General features: G+C 54.3%; 1 protein-coding gene across 2 annotated transcripts in view; it reads left to right on the top strand.

Moving 5' to 3' along the window:
- The window catches only part of CACNA1C (calcium voltage-gated channel subunit alpha1 C), a 384443-nt gene that overhangs the window by 291481 nt on the left and 73723 nt on the right, over window positions 1-19239 (top strand). For both annotated transcript variants that reach the window (XM_081589902.1, XM_081589903.1), the window contains exons 10-11: window positions 5209-5299; window positions 11077-11103. In XM_081589902.1, coding sequence (XP_081446028.1) covers window positions 5209-5299; window positions 11077-11103 — 118 coding nt within the window. The remainder of the gene's footprint in view (window positions 1-5208; window positions 5300-11076; window positions 11104-19239) is intronic.

Consider the following 19239-nt stretch of genomic DNA (forward strand, 5'->3'; position numbering starts at 1 on the left):
GTTTCCTAATCTGTGAAATGGAAGCATGTAATGGGGGTGATATACTCTCTCACAGAGTTATTCTGAGGCTTGAGTTAGGTCTGGTGCATCGCTGGCAGGTAGCAGGTGATGGAAGACTGAGCTGTTATCGTGACCCTGCAATAGAGCTGTTATGATCCCGGCCTTACTATTGTCTGTCCCGAGAGAATCCAAGGCCCTAAAACGGAGGGATGACATGGTGGACACCGTCGGGCTGAGCTGGGCTGGGCTGGAGAGGGACTGGGGACACAGCCATTCTCTGTCCCTCACGTGTCAGTCCACATGGGTGACCCTCTGCTGAGCCTGGCCTTGGAATCTAGAACATCGTCTCCAACCTAAAAGCAGTTTTGTGCCTAAAACAGCTGGTTTCCAGAGGCATCCTGCACAGAAGAGTCCCCATCACCATGTATGGAAGAGCCTCTCTCACCCTCAAGGGTGGCAGTGAGCTGTGTTCCTCAGGGGCGGGGAGGGGGAGTGTCCAGCCCCTCCTGTTTGCCCAGCCTCCCCAGGGCCTGAGGATGCCCAACTCTGCCCCTTCACCCCTCAGGACAGTGGGGGCTGGGTGGGAAGAGAAGCTGGGTGCCCAAGTGCCACCCTCCGTCTGGTGCAGCTGCACGGTCCCCCCGCCCCGTCGTAACTGAGGTGGCCGCCGCAGTGGCGCCGTGACCATGGGGAGAGATTTTCTGCTTGGGAGCGCCGGGTGTTTATGGCCTGCTGGGGGCACAGCGACCTGGTTTTCTCCTCTGGATGACGGCTGCAGACCAAGGGCGGGCGTTTCTGCCTCCTCCGGTTTATGGAGGTAATAATAATTATTGCGACAGCATGTCGTGCTTACACTGTGCCTTTTTAATAAGGCCACTTTGTTTGGCTTCTTAATATTTAATCCTGTTTTATATTTACTTTCTGATGGCTTAGAATCAGCCAGGTCTTAACTGCTTCTGGGGAGGCAGCCCTGTGGGGCCTGGGGACTCAGGACGCTGCCGAGGAGGCTCTAGGGGCGGTGTGACCTTCCACCCAGACGGGCCTCGCAGTTGGTGCCACTTACCTTCTCTCTCCCCAACTCTTTGCTCTTTTGTCTGCAATCTGCTCTTCCCCTCCTTCCCCTTCTCTTTCTTTGCCTTGGAAGAGACAGTCAGCTCAGCCTCTGGTCAATTTATTCCTGTAAGAGACAAAGACCATGAGCCCAGATTATCATGTAACCTAGTTGGAATGGTCCTGTGGCCTAGCCAAGGCTAGGGTAACGCTGGCAATTCCTAGACCCACAGTGCAATGCCAGGGAGGCTCCCAGGAGCCTGGGCTGGGCAGAGACTGGGAGGAGGTTCCTATACCCCATAGCCTCTGACCATGAGTGGCCATAGGTTTGACCTTCCCGGCTGCAGAGAAGAAGTGAGGAATAACTCTCAAGTTACTTTTCCTGCAGGAGAAAAGGAAACCAAATGAAATGTGACGTGGTTCCCCCCACCCCAAGAGGGTCCTGGAGCAGTAACCCCACCCGGGTTGTCCGTCCCGTTCTGCCCAGGGCTCAAGCCATGCCCCCAGTGATGCCCTGGCTCCCTGGTGCCTCCCAGGAAGTCAGCCTGCAGGGTCACCAGAGTGCAGCTGCCCTGAACGCTGCCTGATGGAGCCAGGAAGGCCCTGGACTCAAGCCAGTGTCCCCTGCTTCACCCGCTCTCACCTGGACATCAAATCTGCCCCCGTCAGTGGGTTCACACCGCTCACCTGGCCTGCGCCCAGAGGCATGTGGGTCAAGTCCTGACAGCAAACGGATTCGACAACCGGGCAGTTTAAGAGGAGGCTCACAAAGATGCGGGCACCAGGGGTGACAGCCCCAAACGGGCTCCGCTGGCACTGTCCTGCGGGCTGTCTGCAAAGGTCAGCCTCCTGGGTCCTGGGCGGAGGAGCAGCTGAAGGACAAACCCCAAGACACCAGCCCAGGGGAGCAGCCCTGAAACCCCCAAAGATGCCAAATGCCTGCTGTAATTGCACAACCAGTACCATTAGGACCTGAAAAAGGGTCCATGCGTACATGCTAAGTCGCTTCAGTCATGTCCAACTCTGTGTGACGCTATGGACTGTAGCCCACCAGACTCCTCTGTCCATGGGATTCTCCAGACAAGAATACTGGAGTGGGTTGCCATGCCTTTCTCCAGGGGACCTCCCCAACCCAGGGATCAAACTCGCGTCTCTTACATCTCCTACATTGGAGGCAGGTTCTTTACCACTAACTATCACCTGGGAAGTCCCTTACTCCCCTACCTTTGTTCAGTTCAGTTCAGTCGCTCAGTCATGTCTGCCTTTTTGTGACCCATGAACTGCAGCACGCCAGGCTTCCCTGTCCATCACCAACTCCCGGAGCTTGCTCAAACTCATGTCCATCGAGTCGATGATGCCATCTAACCATCTCATCCTCTGTCATCCCTTCTCCTCCTGCCTTCAATCTTTCCCAGCATCAGAGTCTTTTCCAATGAGTCAGTTCTTTCCATCAGGTGGCCAAAGTACTAGAGCTTCAGCTTCAGCATCAGTCCTTCCAATGAATATTCAGGACTGATTTCCTTTAGGATTGACTGGTTTGATCTCCTTGTTATATCCATTCATTTATTTTTTAAATCCCATGTATAAGTGCTAACGTACAATATTTGTCTTTCACTGACTTATTTCACCAAGCATAATGTCCTCCAGGTCCATCAATGTTGTTTCAAGCTTTGTATTGTGAAAATAAGTCTATTTGGGATGGAGTCCTTTACGTGTGTTGAAAAGAATTCTGACCCATTTCTTCTCATGACCAAGTCTTCAGGATTCCCACTAACAAGCAGAGATGAGGGGGTCCTGCCTGGGAAGCCCTCTCCTCAAAGTCACCCCCATCTGCCAGTGCAGACGACACTTCTGTGGGAGTCCTTCCTTCTCCCCAAGATCCATGGTCCTGTGTCATTAGTTCATGTGATCTGGGGTTTGGGTCCTGTTTTGTTAAGTGTTCTTACATGTTTTGGTTTATTGCTTTTTACCATTTCTTCAGTTCTGTTTTCGGAGGTGAGCAGGACGTCCCGCGTAGACGCTGCATCCCATTTCTTTCTTTCCCCACGGCTGACCTGAGCTTTGCCCATATCTTATTCCTGGTTTTTGACTCTAACATCTTTTCTGTGAAAGGAGGCACCTGGTGTGTCTGCTTGATCAGAAGGAAGGAGAGTTTCTTGGTTGCTTTGGTCTAATCGCCCCCAGAAACCCATGGTGATGTCCCCCACCCCACAGGCATGTAAACAGGTGCTGGGGCCCACAGAGCAGGGCGGGAGCCTGCCTTTCCTGGTGTGTGTGTATGTGTGTGTGTGCATGTATGTGCAAAGGGAGGGTGGCCTGTCCCACCCAAATCCACCACCTCGCTGTCCCTTCCAGCCTGTAAAGTCAGTGAACATGACAACTGCAGCGGCTAACCCCTGCGGGGGCCTTCCCTTTGAAGATCGCCGGCCAAGGTTAAAGTCACTCTCAGTGCAGCTGTAGACAGTGAGATCCAGCATCACCAGGTGACTGCACCCCACACTCTGTGATGCCCCAGAGCCTGCCTGGCTGTCGGAATCCCATCTCGTCTGGTGTGTAGCCCGAGGACCATCAAACTGAGCACAGCGCGGGGGCTGAGACCCCTGTGCTCCAGTCCAAGCCCCCAACCACTGTGAGCCAGCACCTGACCCTCCCCTGGGCCTCACCTCCCTGTCCTGTTACGAGAAGACTAGGTGACTCCCTTGCAATGACCTCTGGATTCGTTTACACCCAAGTTTGTGAAAAAGGACTCAAGAGTGGATACAGGACAGGCAGGCTTATGGAGTCGTGGGCTTTCCGGTTGTGTCTTCACGTTCTGAGAATGAGTCTCTCTCACCTCCCCTTGACTTCATTCAAAAGGAAAGAAACAAAGAAAAAGCCACATCCAGCAACATCCCCCACCCAACCAGGAGACTTATCCAGATGGCGTGCTCCGTTCTGGCAACAGACCCCCGGGTACTGATCCCTGTTCCACGTCCTCAGATGTCCCACCCCCACCAGCACAGGTTCTGTGGCCGCTAGGGCTCCTGACCTGCCCCAGAGGAGGGTGCCGCGCTGCCAACAGAGCTGAGCCAGGACCAAGGATGTGATGGCCATGCTAGAGGACAAGGATGGGAAAGATAAGGACACTGTGTGTGGTGTGTTAGGAGGGTCAGAGAAGCTGGAAAATAAGAATTCTTTGGGGATATACTTTTATTTGGAATAAAAAGTAGTAATAGAAGAAAGAGGATGACATGGTTGGATGGCATCACTGACTCAATGGACATGAGTCTGAGCAAATTCCTGGAGACAGTGAAGGACAGGGAAGCCTGGTGTGTTGCAGTCCACGGGGACGCAAAGAGTCGGACACCACTGAGCGACTGAACAACAACAGTAAAAGAAGTCTCTTCTTCTAAGCCACAGACCTGGGCTCCAAGCTAGAAGTTTCCAGTCACCCTGGAAATCCAGCCCCACCACCTCGAGACAGACTGGGTGGGTCGGCCATCATGGAGTCAGATGGACTGTGTCCCGAGCTGGCCCACTGAGATACTGTGTGGAGATGGTATCCCTACGTGTGTCTTCAGGCCATGTCTCACCGTCGTTTGGTGGGTCCGACACGGAGGCTTCTCATTCCCATGTCTGCAGGGCTGAACAGTCCTGAGTATGGCACTGGACGTGGCTGCTCCCCACGAGCTCTGTTTCAGGCTCCACCCTGGACAGAATCAACCCAGTGAGCAGGACTCAGGCCGAGGGGCAGACCCTCCTCTGATCCATTGAGCAATCCACACCCTTGTCAAAGACACCCTTTCCACGGACAGGCTAGACCCTAAATGTGGGGACGAAGACCCTTAGAATAGGGGGCTGGAAAAGAAATAAGAAAAATAAAATATTGTCGTGAAAGCTCTTCTTTTTATGTGGAGGAATGGATGCAAAAGGGAAAGCGGGAGCAGCTTGTCCAAGGGCATGGAGTTAATGGTAGAGGAGGGACTGAGCGGAGGAGGGAGTTAGCGTCCTCGGGGGTCTCATCCCACCGTCCCACTTAGGGTGTCCTGGGTGGCAAGGGTCACCGTAGACAGGCAGCAGGTATGTCAGTCAGGACCACAGATCTGCCAGTCACTGCCAGGGCTCCCGTCCTGGCTGGGTACAGACTAACTCTCTCTTCTTCCCTCCACAACCCTGCAGTGAGCATGCCCACCAGTGAGACCGAGTCTGTCAACACCGAAAACGTGGCTGGAGGGGACATCGAGGGAGAGAGCTGCGGGGCCAGGCTGGCGTGAGTAGTCTCCAGAGTGGGGCCCGTGGTCCCGGGAGGGAGTGAGCATGGCCCTGGCTGGGGGCTGCTCTGCACTTCCTTCCCAGGAGTTTGACTTTGGATTTTGAGCCCCTTTCCATCCCATCAGGGAAACAGAGTGTGTGTCTCTTTGTGGGTGGGGGCATGCATGTGTTGAGGGGGCCTTGAAGTCTGTTTCTTCCCAGCCCCTCACCCCATTTCTCCAGATCAGCTTTGTGAGGGTCCCTGGGTCCTGCTAAGCACGCTTTCATTTCTGATAAATGTGACCCAGGGGATAGGCAAACTGGCAAGAAAATACTCTGGGAGAGGTGGTCTTACTTACGGCTCTGAGTTATCCACCCAGAGAAGGGAGCACGGTTATCTGTCATGCAAACTCAGCTATGAAAGTTCACCGGTGCTAGATGGGCAAGCGGCCACCTCCCCTAACACAAGCCCCAGCCCCTGGCTTCCTGAGCAGACTTGGGTCCGGGCCTGGGCCAGGTGTGTGGAGGGACGGCACACACGGATGGTCTTCATCACCTCTAAGCTCCGTCCTAAAAAAGGACACCAGCAGGCCCTAGGAGATGTCCCCCAGCAAGAAATGAAAGGAAAATGGCTTAACTGCCAAAAATAAGCACACTGCTGGGTTCCATTGTCAGAGTCTCAAAAAGCACAGTCCACAAACTGGAAGCTGGGTTCCCTCGGGGGTCAGGCTGAGGGTGGTGCCTCCTGCACCTGCCAGGCTGCACTTTTGGAAGTGGGGGTTGCTTGCCCCTGTTCCCAGGGATGTAAGGCTCACCCCCGAAACTAAAAGGAACAGCAGATGGAGGGCTTGGAGGAGGACCAACCCCATGTCGGCTGAGTGTCGGAGTCGCTCCATCGCGGGAACGGCGTCCTCGCTGACCTCTGCCCTGAAATGCCTTCGTTTCTGGGTGACCCCAGCCCTCGTGAGGTGGCCCCCTGTGGGTGCCTCTCATCTGAGCCAGGCCAGCCTTAGAGCAAGTGGGAGCAGGAGTAGATGGTTTTCAGGGTACATGGGCCTTGCCATCACCCCCCCGGCAGAGGCACCAGGGAATCTACACTGCTGAGTCCCAACGATGTGGGGAAGCAGTTATTGTCAAACTGTTGTTAAAATACGGGGCTAATTACGTTCAAAGGAGCAGGGTAGACCCTCCCCTCTTCCCTCCTGTTAGAACCACACAGACAAGCTCTCAGGATTGTGGACATGGGCCTGGCCCGCCACGGTTGAGAAGGTGAATGGCAGGTCCCCAAAGGGATGGAGGGAAGGTGATGAGGACTCTGCCCTCTGGCTCTGGGCCCAGGTGACAGGCCGAGAGAGACCAGGGCGCTGGCACCCACAAGCCTGTCCCCACAGAGGGGGCTAGCATCTTCAGGACATGCCAGGAAAGCTTCCAGGACTTGGCAGGAATGAACGGTGGTCCCCATAAACACCCATGTTTGTGCTCCTACTGTGTGCAGATAAAATGCCTGGCCCCGGCACCAGGATTATAGTGTGTGCTTCATAAACTGCCATCTTTCCCCAGCAGCTTCAGACAGCCATGGGAGAAGACCATCAGTGTTCCTGGTGTGGATGCAGCGTTAACGGCAGGGGCTGAGGCCAAGTGAGATGAGCAAGGAGAGGCCAGCATTTCTGAAGCTGAAAACAAACAGCCTTAGTAGACAATGAGGATTTCTGTGTTATGAGAGGCCTAGCTGAAGATGGTTCCAAGGGGATGGGATAGACAGAAAAGGACCGCAAAGTGATGTTTTGTGGGGAGGGGGCAGGCAGGCAGGGGAGAGGATGAGAGGAGGGAGCCATCCGTTGAGTCTGAAGACAGAAAAGATATGGACACTGAAGTCAACGGCGGGGCTGCAAGTTGTAGGGGCCGGGGTTCCACTCTGGGCCACATGCTAGAGGCCTCAGTTTAGAAGTGAAGGATGCGTTTACATGGCACTGACACAGAGGCTGTTCACTGGGGCAGAAGGCCGGGGCTGAAGGCTGGGAAGTGTTTAGACACTTTTTTTAAAAGTAAAAGAGCAAGTAAATGAAACAGATGGAGAGATGCCAGGAGACCAGACAGCACGGGCCCAGAGGCCACTGGAGGAGGGATGTCCAGCCTGAGCTCTTCGCTTCTACCCCATCTGGGCAGCACGCCTGCTCGGTGCCAGGCCGCAGGGACACGGAGTCTGAGACCGTGATGACACCACCCCCCTGGAACTCACAGGCTGGTGTGGAAGTGACACTGGGCGTCACTGTGATTTCGGATAAGCGTTCGGAAGGCAACTTCCACGGGAGAGTGGCCGTGAGAGAAGCAGGCTGCACTGTGTTAAATTGCAGGCCCCAGCCCAGGTGGCATGCAAGGTCCCTTTGGTCTCAAAGCCCACAGATCTGCAAGAAGGAAGATCAGAAACAGGCTTCCAACTCTGACACCACGAATGATGTGCACCTCGCCACAGGCATGAGCTCAGGGGTGCCGGACGGCACAGGAGGTAAAGGCTGGAGAGGCCCCAGGATGAGGCCAAGACCCTGGGGCCGAGTGGAGCCCAGACGTGAGCTCAGGGATGTCGGATGGCACAGCAGGTAAAGGCTGGAGAGGCCCTGAGAGAAGGCCAAGACCTCGGGGCCAAGTGGAGGCCACAGGAAGGCTGATGCCAAAAGCATGGGGTCAGCCTCGAGTGGGGTCTATGCAGTGGACCCTCGGAGAACAGACAGTAGAGTGGCCAGCATGAGGTTGGCTGAGCATGCCCGGAGTCTGCATCATGCTGAGGGCGACATGGACGCGACACAGGGCCCGGCGGCTGTGGCATTGGCCTAGGAGTTTGTTATTGTTGTTCAGTCGCTCAATCATGTCCAACTCTTTGTGACCCCATGGACTGCAGCACGCCAGGCTTTCCTGTCCATCACCACCTCCCGGAGCTTGCTCTAACTCATCTCCATTGAGTCAGTGATACCATCCAACCATCTTGTCCTCTGTTGCCCCCTTCTCCTCCTGCCTTCAATCCTTCCCTGCAGTAGGGTCTTTTCCAGTGAGTCATCTCTTCACATCAGGTAGCCAAAGTATTGGAGCTTCAGCTCCAATGAATATTCACGACTGATTTCCTTTAGCATTGACTGGTTGGATCTCCTTGCTGGCCAAGGGACTCTCAAGAGTCTTCTCCAGTACCAGAGTACCTGGGGGCTGGGTTGGGGCTAGGTGATGGGGAGGACCCAGAGGGGGTTGATCAGGCTCCAAGGAAGAGCAGAGGGAAGGGGCCTCTGGCCAGAAATGCAAAGAAGCCAGTCCAGCCCCAGTCTTTGAGGCAAGGCTCTATGAGGAGGGGGTCTGGGCCCGGCCCCTCTGGCTGCACCAGCCGTGCGCGGAGTCGAGGAGGTCAACTGAGACGAGTGTCGCCCAGGAGAGGCCAGCAGCCCTTCCAACTGATGCTCAGGCAGATTGGGAGGATTCGGGCAAGGACAGTTCCAAACACGGCAGCAGGCAGGTGTCCAGGGCTCCAGACTCTAATATGGCAAGAGGTTAACTGTGGAAGGCGCTCCCAAGAAGTTCAAATATTTGACCGAGAATGACAAACACAAACTGAGTAACTGAAGGAAGCAAAGGGAGTTCTGAGTGCGTCTCTTGCTTTTGGCCCCAGAGGAAGTGTGTCCTGGAGGCCTGGACAGAGGAGACAGCCGGGCTTCAGGCCCACCCAGTGGGCTGCACATGGTCTTAGGTGCGAGTCCTTGGTTCTCCACCTGCCGCTCCTCAGGAGTCCACGTAAAACACAGGATGGGAATCATCCTCGCAGAGCAGGGACCGGGGGAGCCCGACGCCATCTGAACAGGTGGTCCCCAGCGGGGTCTGGAGCTCTGGGGCCTCCAGTGTCTGCGGACTTGCTGGGATCGAGGGTTTGAAGCCCATGAGAAGGCAGTACCCACCGCACAGCCAGAGAACAGGGTGAGGGGTGGGCACAGTGCCCACAGGTGCCCCACTCACCTGCCCACTGGCAAGATAACCAGTTCTCCAAACCCAGAGCCAATGGTCACTGCCCAGGACTCAAGGACAGTGGAGACCAGGTCCCCCTGGCTCCATGAAGCTTGCTGACCCTCCTGCATGGGGAACATGAGGTCCTTGGTTCCCCAAGAGCCGGGCTCTCCTTTGTCTCCAGACACCTGCCTCCAAGGACCCCTTTCTTACCTGAGGGGCTCAAGTAATTTGATGCTTAAAGGGGGCAAGAGCTACGGACCCAGCAAGCCTGTGGAACGATGCTCATGACCCAAGAGCAACAGTCAGGCTTCATTGTGGCATCTACTCAGGTCCTGATGTGGGAGCCTGGGGGAGAGAAAGTCCCATCCATGTCCTCCTCCTCAGAACGTTCCAGAACCCCCAGGAAGAAGCCACAACCAGTGGCCTCACCTACCTGGGGACTCATCTCCAACGGGAGCCCTGGTCCGCCCTTGCCCAAGTCCCAGAGTCACTGCCTTGGGAGACGTGGACACTCTGACCTCAGCTGCCACTGACGGGGCCCTTTAAGAACTCTCTTTTGCTTATGATCCATTGGCCTGAGAGGGAGCCTTACAGGGAGGGCATGTGGTCTGCACTGTACAGCCCCCAAGAGGACCCCTGGGATCTCCAGGTGCTTTGGCAGAGCAGCCAGGCTGACGGCCACCCACCCTGGCTCATGTCCACAGTGAGGGGTCAGCTGCACAGCAAGCCAGGCCAGGCTGGAGGAGGGACCCCTGACTGACCACGGCCCAGTGCAGCTGGTCAACTTTTGCTTCCCCATTAAACAGGGATCCAGCCTCGCCCTCAGGCCGTGTGGCATGTGGTTGGACCCTGCACCCCAGCCTCGCCCTCAGGCCATGTGACTAGACCCTGCGTCCCAGCCAGCATCTTCAGTGGGATCAGTTATTAGCTGGTGGTGTGGAGCAGTGAAGGCTCTTGGCTCAGGTTCTCTGGCCCGGGAGATATAATTATCTCACGCACAATGGCTCTGCCACCTGTCACATCTTCTGGTTTAGATTTTTTTAATGAAACATAACAAGAGGGGTTGTTTTCTTGCTTCGCAGCAGAGCTCGCTTTGTGCTGAGCTCGGCGGGCCATCTGTGTCCCCCAACCCGTGGCCTGACCAGCACTCACTCCCGACACCTGGGCCGTCCTGACACTCAGCCTTCAACCAACCTGTCTCAGCTGCCTGCACGCTCTCTACCCCAGCCACCCTCCCACCTTCATCAGGGCCTCCTGGAAGGTTCCTGACCCACCCCCCACCACAGTGACCCTCGAGTCAGCCACCTGCACAGCCGCCGTGCTCCTGCCCACGAAGGCCCAGGTCTCCAGGGCCGCACACCACCGTCAGCATCAGGGGTTGTGCTCGGGAGCCCAGCCATTTCCTCAGGCCCAGGCTCAGCCCTCAGGCTTCTGTTCTCAGGGTGCTGGGTCTCAGCTGGCCCGTTTCTGCCTGACGTCCAGCTGCCAAAGGCCGTGTCTGCAGCAGGGGCTCCTGTCCTCCACCACGGTCCTCAAAGAGAGGCCCCAGCCCGTGGCCAGCCCGGCTGATGGTCTGAGGACACAGCAGCACTGAGCTCTGGGGACCGTGTCTCCACTTAGAAGACACTTCATTTGTAGGTTTGCAGGCTGGGCTGGCCCTGTGTCTCAGCTTCAAACCCTCGAGCACCAGGAGGTGCTGACCGCAGAGCTCTCTCCCCAAAGCTGCTTCTTCCAGCTCCCGCGTGGTCACCTGGGAGCGTCTGAGAATCGAGGCAAACGTGTGTCGTCTGCTAACGTCTCCTCTTTCCCTTTCAGCCACCGGATCTCCAAGTCGAAGTTCAGGTGAGTGGGACACTCCTCTCCTGCTGGGCCCTGGGGGCCCCCCGGGTGGGGGCCGAGTGAGGGGGCGACTGAGGTGGGGCTCGGGGTCTGGTGACTTAGTGTTTGTGGCGGCACCTGCTCGGGAGGTTGTGAGACACTGTGTCCCCCTCCCTTGTAAGATGAAGTCCAGTTGAGATAAGTGCCACGCGCCACTCTCTGCCGCTCTTGGTCATGTTTACAGGACTTGGTGAGGTGAGGGCATGCAGGTTCCATCAGCGTTGTCTCAGAGCCTTCCGCAGGGCCGTCCTCGCCTCGTCCGCTCCTCCAGCTCCACTGCCTATGTCCCCCGTCTTGTCTCTTACACGTCGAGGCTTCTGCGGGGAGCCCTTCTTCCACCCGAATCATGGTGTCCCGGCCCCTTGCAGAACCTGGGCTCCCATTAAGAAGTTCTGCCTCACCGCATCTCGACACCTTCCATAGACTCCCCTCCTTCCCGCATCACTCCATTCAGACCTCTGTCACCATTTTCACCACGTGGGCTCCTGCAACCCCAGTACGTGCCATGAACCTCCAGAGTGTGGTTTGCATGGAGCCAAGCTGAGTGGCAGGGCATCCCCTGGTTGCGTCGGATGTGAGGATAGGCATGGGAATTTACTCTCACAAAGCTTGCAGGAGCCAGAAAACATCAATTATGTTTTGTAATCGATCTAATCTTGCTGTCCCAGCCTCACCTGCTGCGTAGCTGGCACATGCGTGCGTGCGTGTTAAGTCGCTTCAGTTCAGTTCAGTTTAGTTCAGTCGCTCAGTAGTGTCCGACTCTTTGCGACCCCATGAATCGCAGCACACCAGGCCTCTCTGTCCATCACCAACTCCCGGAGTTTACCCAAACCCATGTCCATCGAGTCGGTGATGCCGTCCAACCATCTCATCCTCTGTGCTTCAGTCGTGTCCAAATCTGTGCAACCCCATGGACTGTAGCCCGCCAGGCTCCTCTGTCCATGGGATTCTCCAGGCAAGAATACTGGAGTGGGTTGCCATGCACTCCTCCAGGGGACCTTCCCAACCTAGGGATCGAACCCGAGTCTCCTGCGTTTCAGGCAGATTCTTTACCATCTGAGCCACCTGGGGAACCCCAGCAAGAGCAGAAACAGCATTAGATCTTAGTCCAGCCGAGCAGAGCAGCCCAAGTCCCTGAGGCTGAATGTTTAGTTCCTCTTCTTCCCTCTGCCCAGCTCCTCTCCAAGATGGACAAGCGGGGTTAGGACTTCAAGATCCCAGAAATACACAGGGGCTCGGTGAGGACTCTGTTCTCTGGCCCCCAGGCTCTTTGAACCCATGAATGGGCCGCGGGAACCAGGCGCTGGCCCACGCTCCTGCCACCTGTCACCACCTGCACCTGCCTGGGTAGAGCTCTAGGCTGAAGGCTGGTGCCCCCCAGGCACCCACAGACCCCGTGCCCCAGACAGGAGAGGCATCTCCAGCCCCAGTGTCCTGGCCTCCCCACGACTATCCTGGTGTTTCTAACGCTTGGCTCTGGGTCGCTGGTGAGGGACCCTCTCCTCTCCCACCTTCTGCTCCCTGTTCCACTGGGGCTAGAAAACACAGGCTTTGTCTCCTTCCACTTCCTCTCAAGCTGAGACCTCCTTTACATAAAAAGCCTGAAATCAAGTCTCCCTAAAATAGATCCCTGGTGGCTCAGATGGTAAAGCGTCTGCCTGCAATGCGGGAGACCCGGGTTCAATCCCTGGGCCAGGAAGATCCCCTGGAGAAGGAAATGGCAACCCATCCAAGAGTACTGGAAAATTCCATGGATGGAGGAGCCTGGTGGGCTACAGTCCATGGGGTCGCAAAGAGTCGGACACAACTGAGCGACTTCACTTTTACTTTCAAGTCTCCCAGGCCCAGGTCCTGTCACAGGAGAGAGCTTAAGAATGTAGCAAATCCTTTCTCTCCATAATACTCAGATCTCACTGCTTCTCCGGCATCTGGAGGGGCAGTGGGTGCCTCTTGGGAAGGGACGGATGGGCTGTCCTGCCCTAGAGGTGTGGCAGGTATCTCTTGGGGAGGGATGGATGGGTTATCCTGCCCCAGAACAGCATTAGGTTTGACACAGACTCAAAGCGAAGTTCTGTTTCACAGTCAAAGCTCAGAAAGAACTCTGTGTTCTGACAGTTCCAAAGCCTCCACGCAGGGAGATGGCCCAGGAGACAGAGGGCGTTCTGTGTCCAGTGCTTAAGGGTGTAGGCCATGCTCCTGGAGAAGAGGAGACACGGAAACCTCACACCCCTAGACTCTGCCTGGCTTTGAGAGAAGGCTCACCTGCTTGTCCTGGATGCCCCTCTAGGAAGGGCTCCTCTCCCAGTAGCTATGACTCAAGATGCAACAGAATACAGAGAGAAGGCTTTGTGTTCATCCCCAAAGGCTTATTCGCAGTAGGTTGACACCATCAGGAAATCCATGTTCAGAAGAGGGTATTGTGGCCAAGGGGCATGGGGCTGCGTGGCTCATGTGTGGCCCAGTCAGGACCCATGCCCGGGACCCGGGCAGCACCCTGTGATGAGCTGCCTAGGGTTCCAAAACTGTTTCTTCTAGGCTGTGTCTGGGGTCAGGCAAGGGGTCCACGGCACAGCTACTGAGCAGAAACGCAATGCCAGCCACTTCCACCCTTTCTAAAACTCTCTAGCAGCCACATTAAAAAGTGAAAAGGAGCAGGTGAAATTAATCATAATATATTTTAATTTATATTTAAGCCATCACATCTAAAACATCATTTCAAGGTGTAATTAATACTTTCATGATATATTAATTTATATTAATTTTTCTACTAAATCTTCGAAGTCCAGTGTGCCCTTTACACTGACTGCACACCCAGTTTGAACTGGCCACGTGCACAGTAGCCACATATGGCCAGTGGCTCCTACACCAGACATTGTGACCCTACAGGGTCAGATGGCAGCTACCTCATCTACATCTTACAGTCTGATGCTGGGTCTGTTGAGGGAATAGCAAAGCCGTCAATGGACTGAAAATGCGACCGAATCACCAAGGTCGACCCTGAGCAACCTCTGTGGAGCAGACGTGGGAAAACTCCATCCTCACAGCCTCTGTCTGACGGTGGCAACTGAAATGGAATAGGAGATGCAGGAGAAACACAGTAACAAAGAAAAAGGGGAGAGAATTTCCGCAACTCAGAAGGAACCTCAGAAACAGGGAAAAGCCTGCCTTACTCCAGTAGAGAATCTAAAATTGGAGTTTAAAAAAAAAAAAAATATTCTTGATCATTTTCTCAGTTTAACAATGACACATAGTAGAATCTGACCTACAAATGGCGTATTCTATTTGCAAGACAAGGATACGAAATCACAGGATTTTTAAAAGAAATATGAGAGCAGAGGTCTTAGGGAAATTCTGGCAAATTAATGGACTTCCAATATTTGGGCAATATTAGAGTATTTTCTTGGTAAGCTAAGTCTCTACTTTGAGGAATTAGTTATAATAAGGAATTTTGTGACATTTGGGACTCAGAATAGGACTTCAGCAGTTACGGAACAAAATGTTCTGAGGTCTTCTCGGTTTGAAGGGATTAGCCAGGAAATGTGCTGCGGTTGGATCTGGGAGACACGGGGGTCTGAGGTGAACCCCTCAGGGGTCTGAGGCAAACCCCTCAGGGGTCTGAAGTGAACCCCTCAGGGGTCTGAGGTGAACCCCTCCAGGTCTGAAGTGAACCCCTTGTGGGTCTGAGATGAACCTCTTGGTGTCTGAGGTAAACCCCTCTGGGTCTAAGGTGAACCCCTTGGGGTCTGAGGTGAACCCCTCAGGGGTCTGAGGCTAACCCCCCAGGGTCTGATGTTTGGAAACCTGTCCCATCTTCAGAGAAATGTGCCCACAAGTTCCCCCTTACCTCTGCCATCCCCTCAGCAACAAGGCACATGCCCAAATTTGCCCATCCTAATAGCCCGTTTTTAGGTTTCTTTTGTATAAAATAATCAAATGTAGGGGTTTTCTGTGTTGCTTGTTCTGCACTCTTTTCTCTGGAAAGAGCCCCAAGTGTCCACCATTTGGTGCCTCCTGTTCTAGATGCTTGTCCAGAATTCTGTGCCAGGCAGATTCTTCCAGAAGCACCACCCGCTCTCCTCCTGACCCCAGCCCTGGGGTCTTAAGCCTTGTCCACACAGGCGTGAGCAAGTCTGTGCACAGCTTGTCTCTGCTGCCCTACCTGCCTGCCCACCCAGTGTTCCTGCTATGGGGGGGTGGGGGGCAGGGGAGCTACGGGTCCATCACAAAGGGCAGGACTCCGCCCCTCAATCTCAGGACCTTGCGATCTCGATCTTGGTAGAGAGGCAGGAGCCACACGTTAAACATACTGACTTACAGAAAAGGGGCATCGTGTCCTCTTTGGAGCCTGGCTGGCTGCCCACGACAGGCTGGGAGGCCTTCCCCCAAGGCACCTACTAAGCCCTCCTGGCACCCAGCTCCCTTGGGGTCCGTCAACCACGTGAGCTTCCTGTCTATGTGTTAACTGCTGAATATGTGGTACCCGACTGGGATAGATGCTTAACAAATGCCTCTTGAGTGTGTAGCCAAATGGGTAACATAGACAGTAAGTGTGTCTGCAGCTCCAAGGCTGGGACACGTAGAAAAGTGCATCATAGGGAGGGTGGGCCCCGGGAGGGTGGGCCCCCCATCAAGCCCTGAAACAAGGGCTGGACACCAAAAAGGAGGCTTGATTGGGGGGACAACCATGTCAAGCAGATTGTCTGGTGGGACCACTGATACACGGGTAAGAAGATGTGAGAGAGGATACGTCCAAGCCCACCACGCCCTCTGGGTCTGCGTCCAGAAAATTCCACTTCTAGAGGAAATGACTTTGCTAGGGAGCGGAGGGAACATGAATAGCAGGTGAATTCCTCCTCCTTGCTTTATCATTTAATCTCTACATTCTCCGTGCACATGTAAACACACAAATAAACTTACACATTCTAATAAACTATTACGTCTATTATACAGTAGGAAGCGTTGCCAGGAAACCAGTTGTCAAGCAAAGCTATATTTTGAAGAGTGGGAGGTGTGTAATTATCTTTAAATACTTTCTCTGGGTAGTAATTACTCCACCCCCACCCCAGCCCAAGCCCACGTGGCTCTCCTGAGTGGCTGTCACGCGAGCACGTGATTCCACGATTTCAGTCACAGTGGCTACCAGGGATCCACCAGAGCATCTCCAGACCCCCAGGACAGGCCCCGAGCATGTGGCACCCGTGTCCACCAGTCCCAGACTTGGGAACAGAACTTAGTCAAGCTTTCCTCAGCATGAGACAGAGATGGAGTTAGTTCCTCCAAACCGCAGAAGAAAGCAGCCACAATTCCATTAGCCTCTGAATCAGTTATGGGTGATTTCTGTAAATGAGATTGTCTCTGTTCAAAACACATTCTTTGCAACTGCAATGTAAACTATTGCCCACTTTAAAAATGCACAAAGTGAGAGTTAAGTTTTGTTTGGGGCAAAGTGAGGACTATAGCCTGGGAGACAGCATCTCAGCTAGCTCTGAGAACCTGCTCCAAAGAGGCAGGGGGAAGGTCAGTATATACGTGATTTTGGTGAAGGGGGAGTTCATACAATCAAGCACACATTTTTTGCAGGTTTCTGCTAGTTGTCTGTAGGTCACTGCTAGTCACAAGGAGCAGATGTTACCATGAAGGATTTTAGTGTTTTTCTAGCTATAAGGAGATGTAAGACGTGGGCTCATAAAACCATCTCCTGAAAATATCTAACTCTCTCACGACCAGTCCTGCCAGCTTTTTCCAGAGCACAGAGGGCCTCATTTCTGCTCTCCACAGAGAAACTCTCTGCAGGGGTGCTGAATGTCAGCAGCTGCAGCAGCACATGATTTAACCTTTGTAGAGGTAGATGGCAAGTGCCCGTGGCAAGGGTCAGTTTGTGTGTCGTTCATGCATGCATGCTCAGTCATGTCCAACTCTTTGTGACCCCATGGACTGCATCCCGCCAAGGGTCCTCTGTCCATGGGATTTCCCAGGCAAGAATACTGGGAAATACTACCATTTCCTTCTTCAGGGGATCTTCCCAACCCAGGGGTTGAACTCATATCTCCTGTGTCTCTTGCATTGGCAGGCAGTTTCTTTACCACTGAGCCACCTTGACACTACTTAAGATTAGACATGTGTTTGTCCTGAAAATTTGTTTTTCAGGGGGAAAAATGTCTCCCAACTTTGTCTATAGTATTACCCACCTCAGTCACAGGAGACAAGTGGAGTCTCGCCCTGGCCAGAGAAGATGCCTCAGCACTGCAGTCCAGCACCCAGAGGCTGCCCTCCACCTCACTAAAGACCACCCCATTGCCTTGTCCCGCTTCAACCCACCCATGCTCTTCCCTGACAGTCCATCTAGGGGAATAGAAGGCCCACAGTGCACTTGGGAACCATCATTTTTCTGACCTCCAGGCATTTCTTCTCCATGTGGTGACCCTCCCCCAGTAGCAGCCATTGTCCCTGCCAAGGCTTGGTGCTCCCTGGAGGTGGCCTCCCTGCCCCCAGGTGATGGAGGGCGGGGTCAGGTCAGAACCCTTCCTTCCCTCCCTGCTCTGCAGGTTCTCCTGCAGCTCCTGGGCAGCCAGGCCTCCCTAGATGTACCCACCTTCCTAGTCTCAGAACAGATTCCAGCAGAGGCGTAGCAGCAGGATTTCCCACGGACCGTAGCCACAGAAATAACAGAGTACAAATACAGACAAAGTCAAGCTCTTCTGAAGGCTGTCTGGGGTGGGTGGAGGGTCCTAACAGCAGAGTCTGGGGACCTGGAGACCTAGGACATTGTGCAGATATGAATGCAGGTGTCCAGTGCCCCTCTTCTGTCCATAAGTAGGGACTCTGTCCTCAGCTGCCAGTGGGTGTTCCTACAGACATGACCTGCAAGTACCTCCAGGCATTCCTCTGCAGGGGGCCCATGCTGGTGTCTGGGCCTATGCCTCCCACCCTTTCTCTCTCCCCTGCATTCGAGGCCAGGGTCAAAGGCCTGCTAACCTGCCTCCAAAATTGGACAGCTCATTGTCCTTTTTGCATGAGTGAAGCTGTGGCCTTCCTCATCTCCGGCCCAGCAGCCGGCTGAGCATCCCATCCCTGAGCTGACCCTTGACCACTGTTTGGTCAATGGCTGTTTCATTGGCTGTTTGGTTTCTAGACCCAGATCCCCTCTCAAGGCAGGGCCCCAGAGTCTCCCCTGCACTCCCTTCCCTTCCCTCCTCGCATAGTGTAGGCATTTGTTAAATGTTTGGCCAACAGAATTACCAAATATAGCTGTATATTTTCTCAGTATTGAGGATGAAATTGGGGACAAGCTATAAACCCATCCACCAAAGTTATAAAATGCGAGTGTTTCCTTGGGATCTTCCAGCTCCATGGTTGTCATCTGTGGTTACACAAGAGAACCGCCCGGAGTCTTAACAAACAGAAATGGTATTTGTGTGTGCTGTGTCACTCCAGTCGTGTCCGACTCTGTGGCCCATGAACTGTAGCCCACCTGGTTCTTCTGTCCATGGGATTTCCCAGGCAAGAATACTGGAGTGATTTGCCATTTCCTCCTCCGGGGGATCTTCCCTACCTAAAGATCGAACCCAAGCCTCTGACGTCTTCTGCATCGGTAGGCAGATTCTTTACCACTAACACCACCTGAGAAGCCCAACAGTATTTGGGAGGTATTTAAAAATTACTCAACCCCCAGACAATCAGATTTAACTGGTTTGCAGCTGGAGCCTGGATACTGGTGGGTTTTTGTTATTAAGTTTCCCCATGTGATTCTATGCACAGCCAGGTTTGATGAAGTCTCTAACCAGAGGCCATGGGAGCGAGCGTCCCGCCACCCATAGATTGGCTTTCAGGGCTCATGAGTGCCGGGAACTCATGTTAGATGTGGGGGGTCTGCCCACTGTCCTGACCAGAGCCCTCCATGAAGGCAAGAAGCTCTGTTGCTGACTCTTCCCACCCCCATAGACAAGGCGGCTAGGCGAGGGCTGGGCGCCTGGGCTGGCGGGTAGGGGGTGGGTAATACCACTGACTCTGTCCCCAGCCGGTGTCAGTCCAGGCGCCCAAACTCAAGGACCCTTGGCTTTCTTCTGAAAATCAGGACAATACCTGCTCTGCAAAGTTGTT

This window comes from Giraffa tippelskirchi, chromosome 4 (genome assembly GCF_054371585.1).
Source record: "Giraffa tippelskirchi isolate mGirTip1 chromosome 4, T2T-mGirTip1v1.2.pri, whole genome shotgun sequence".
In the NCBI taxonomy this organism is placed as follows: Eukaryota; Metazoa; Chordata; class Mammalia; order Artiodactyla; family Giraffidae; genus Giraffa; species Giraffa tippelskirchi.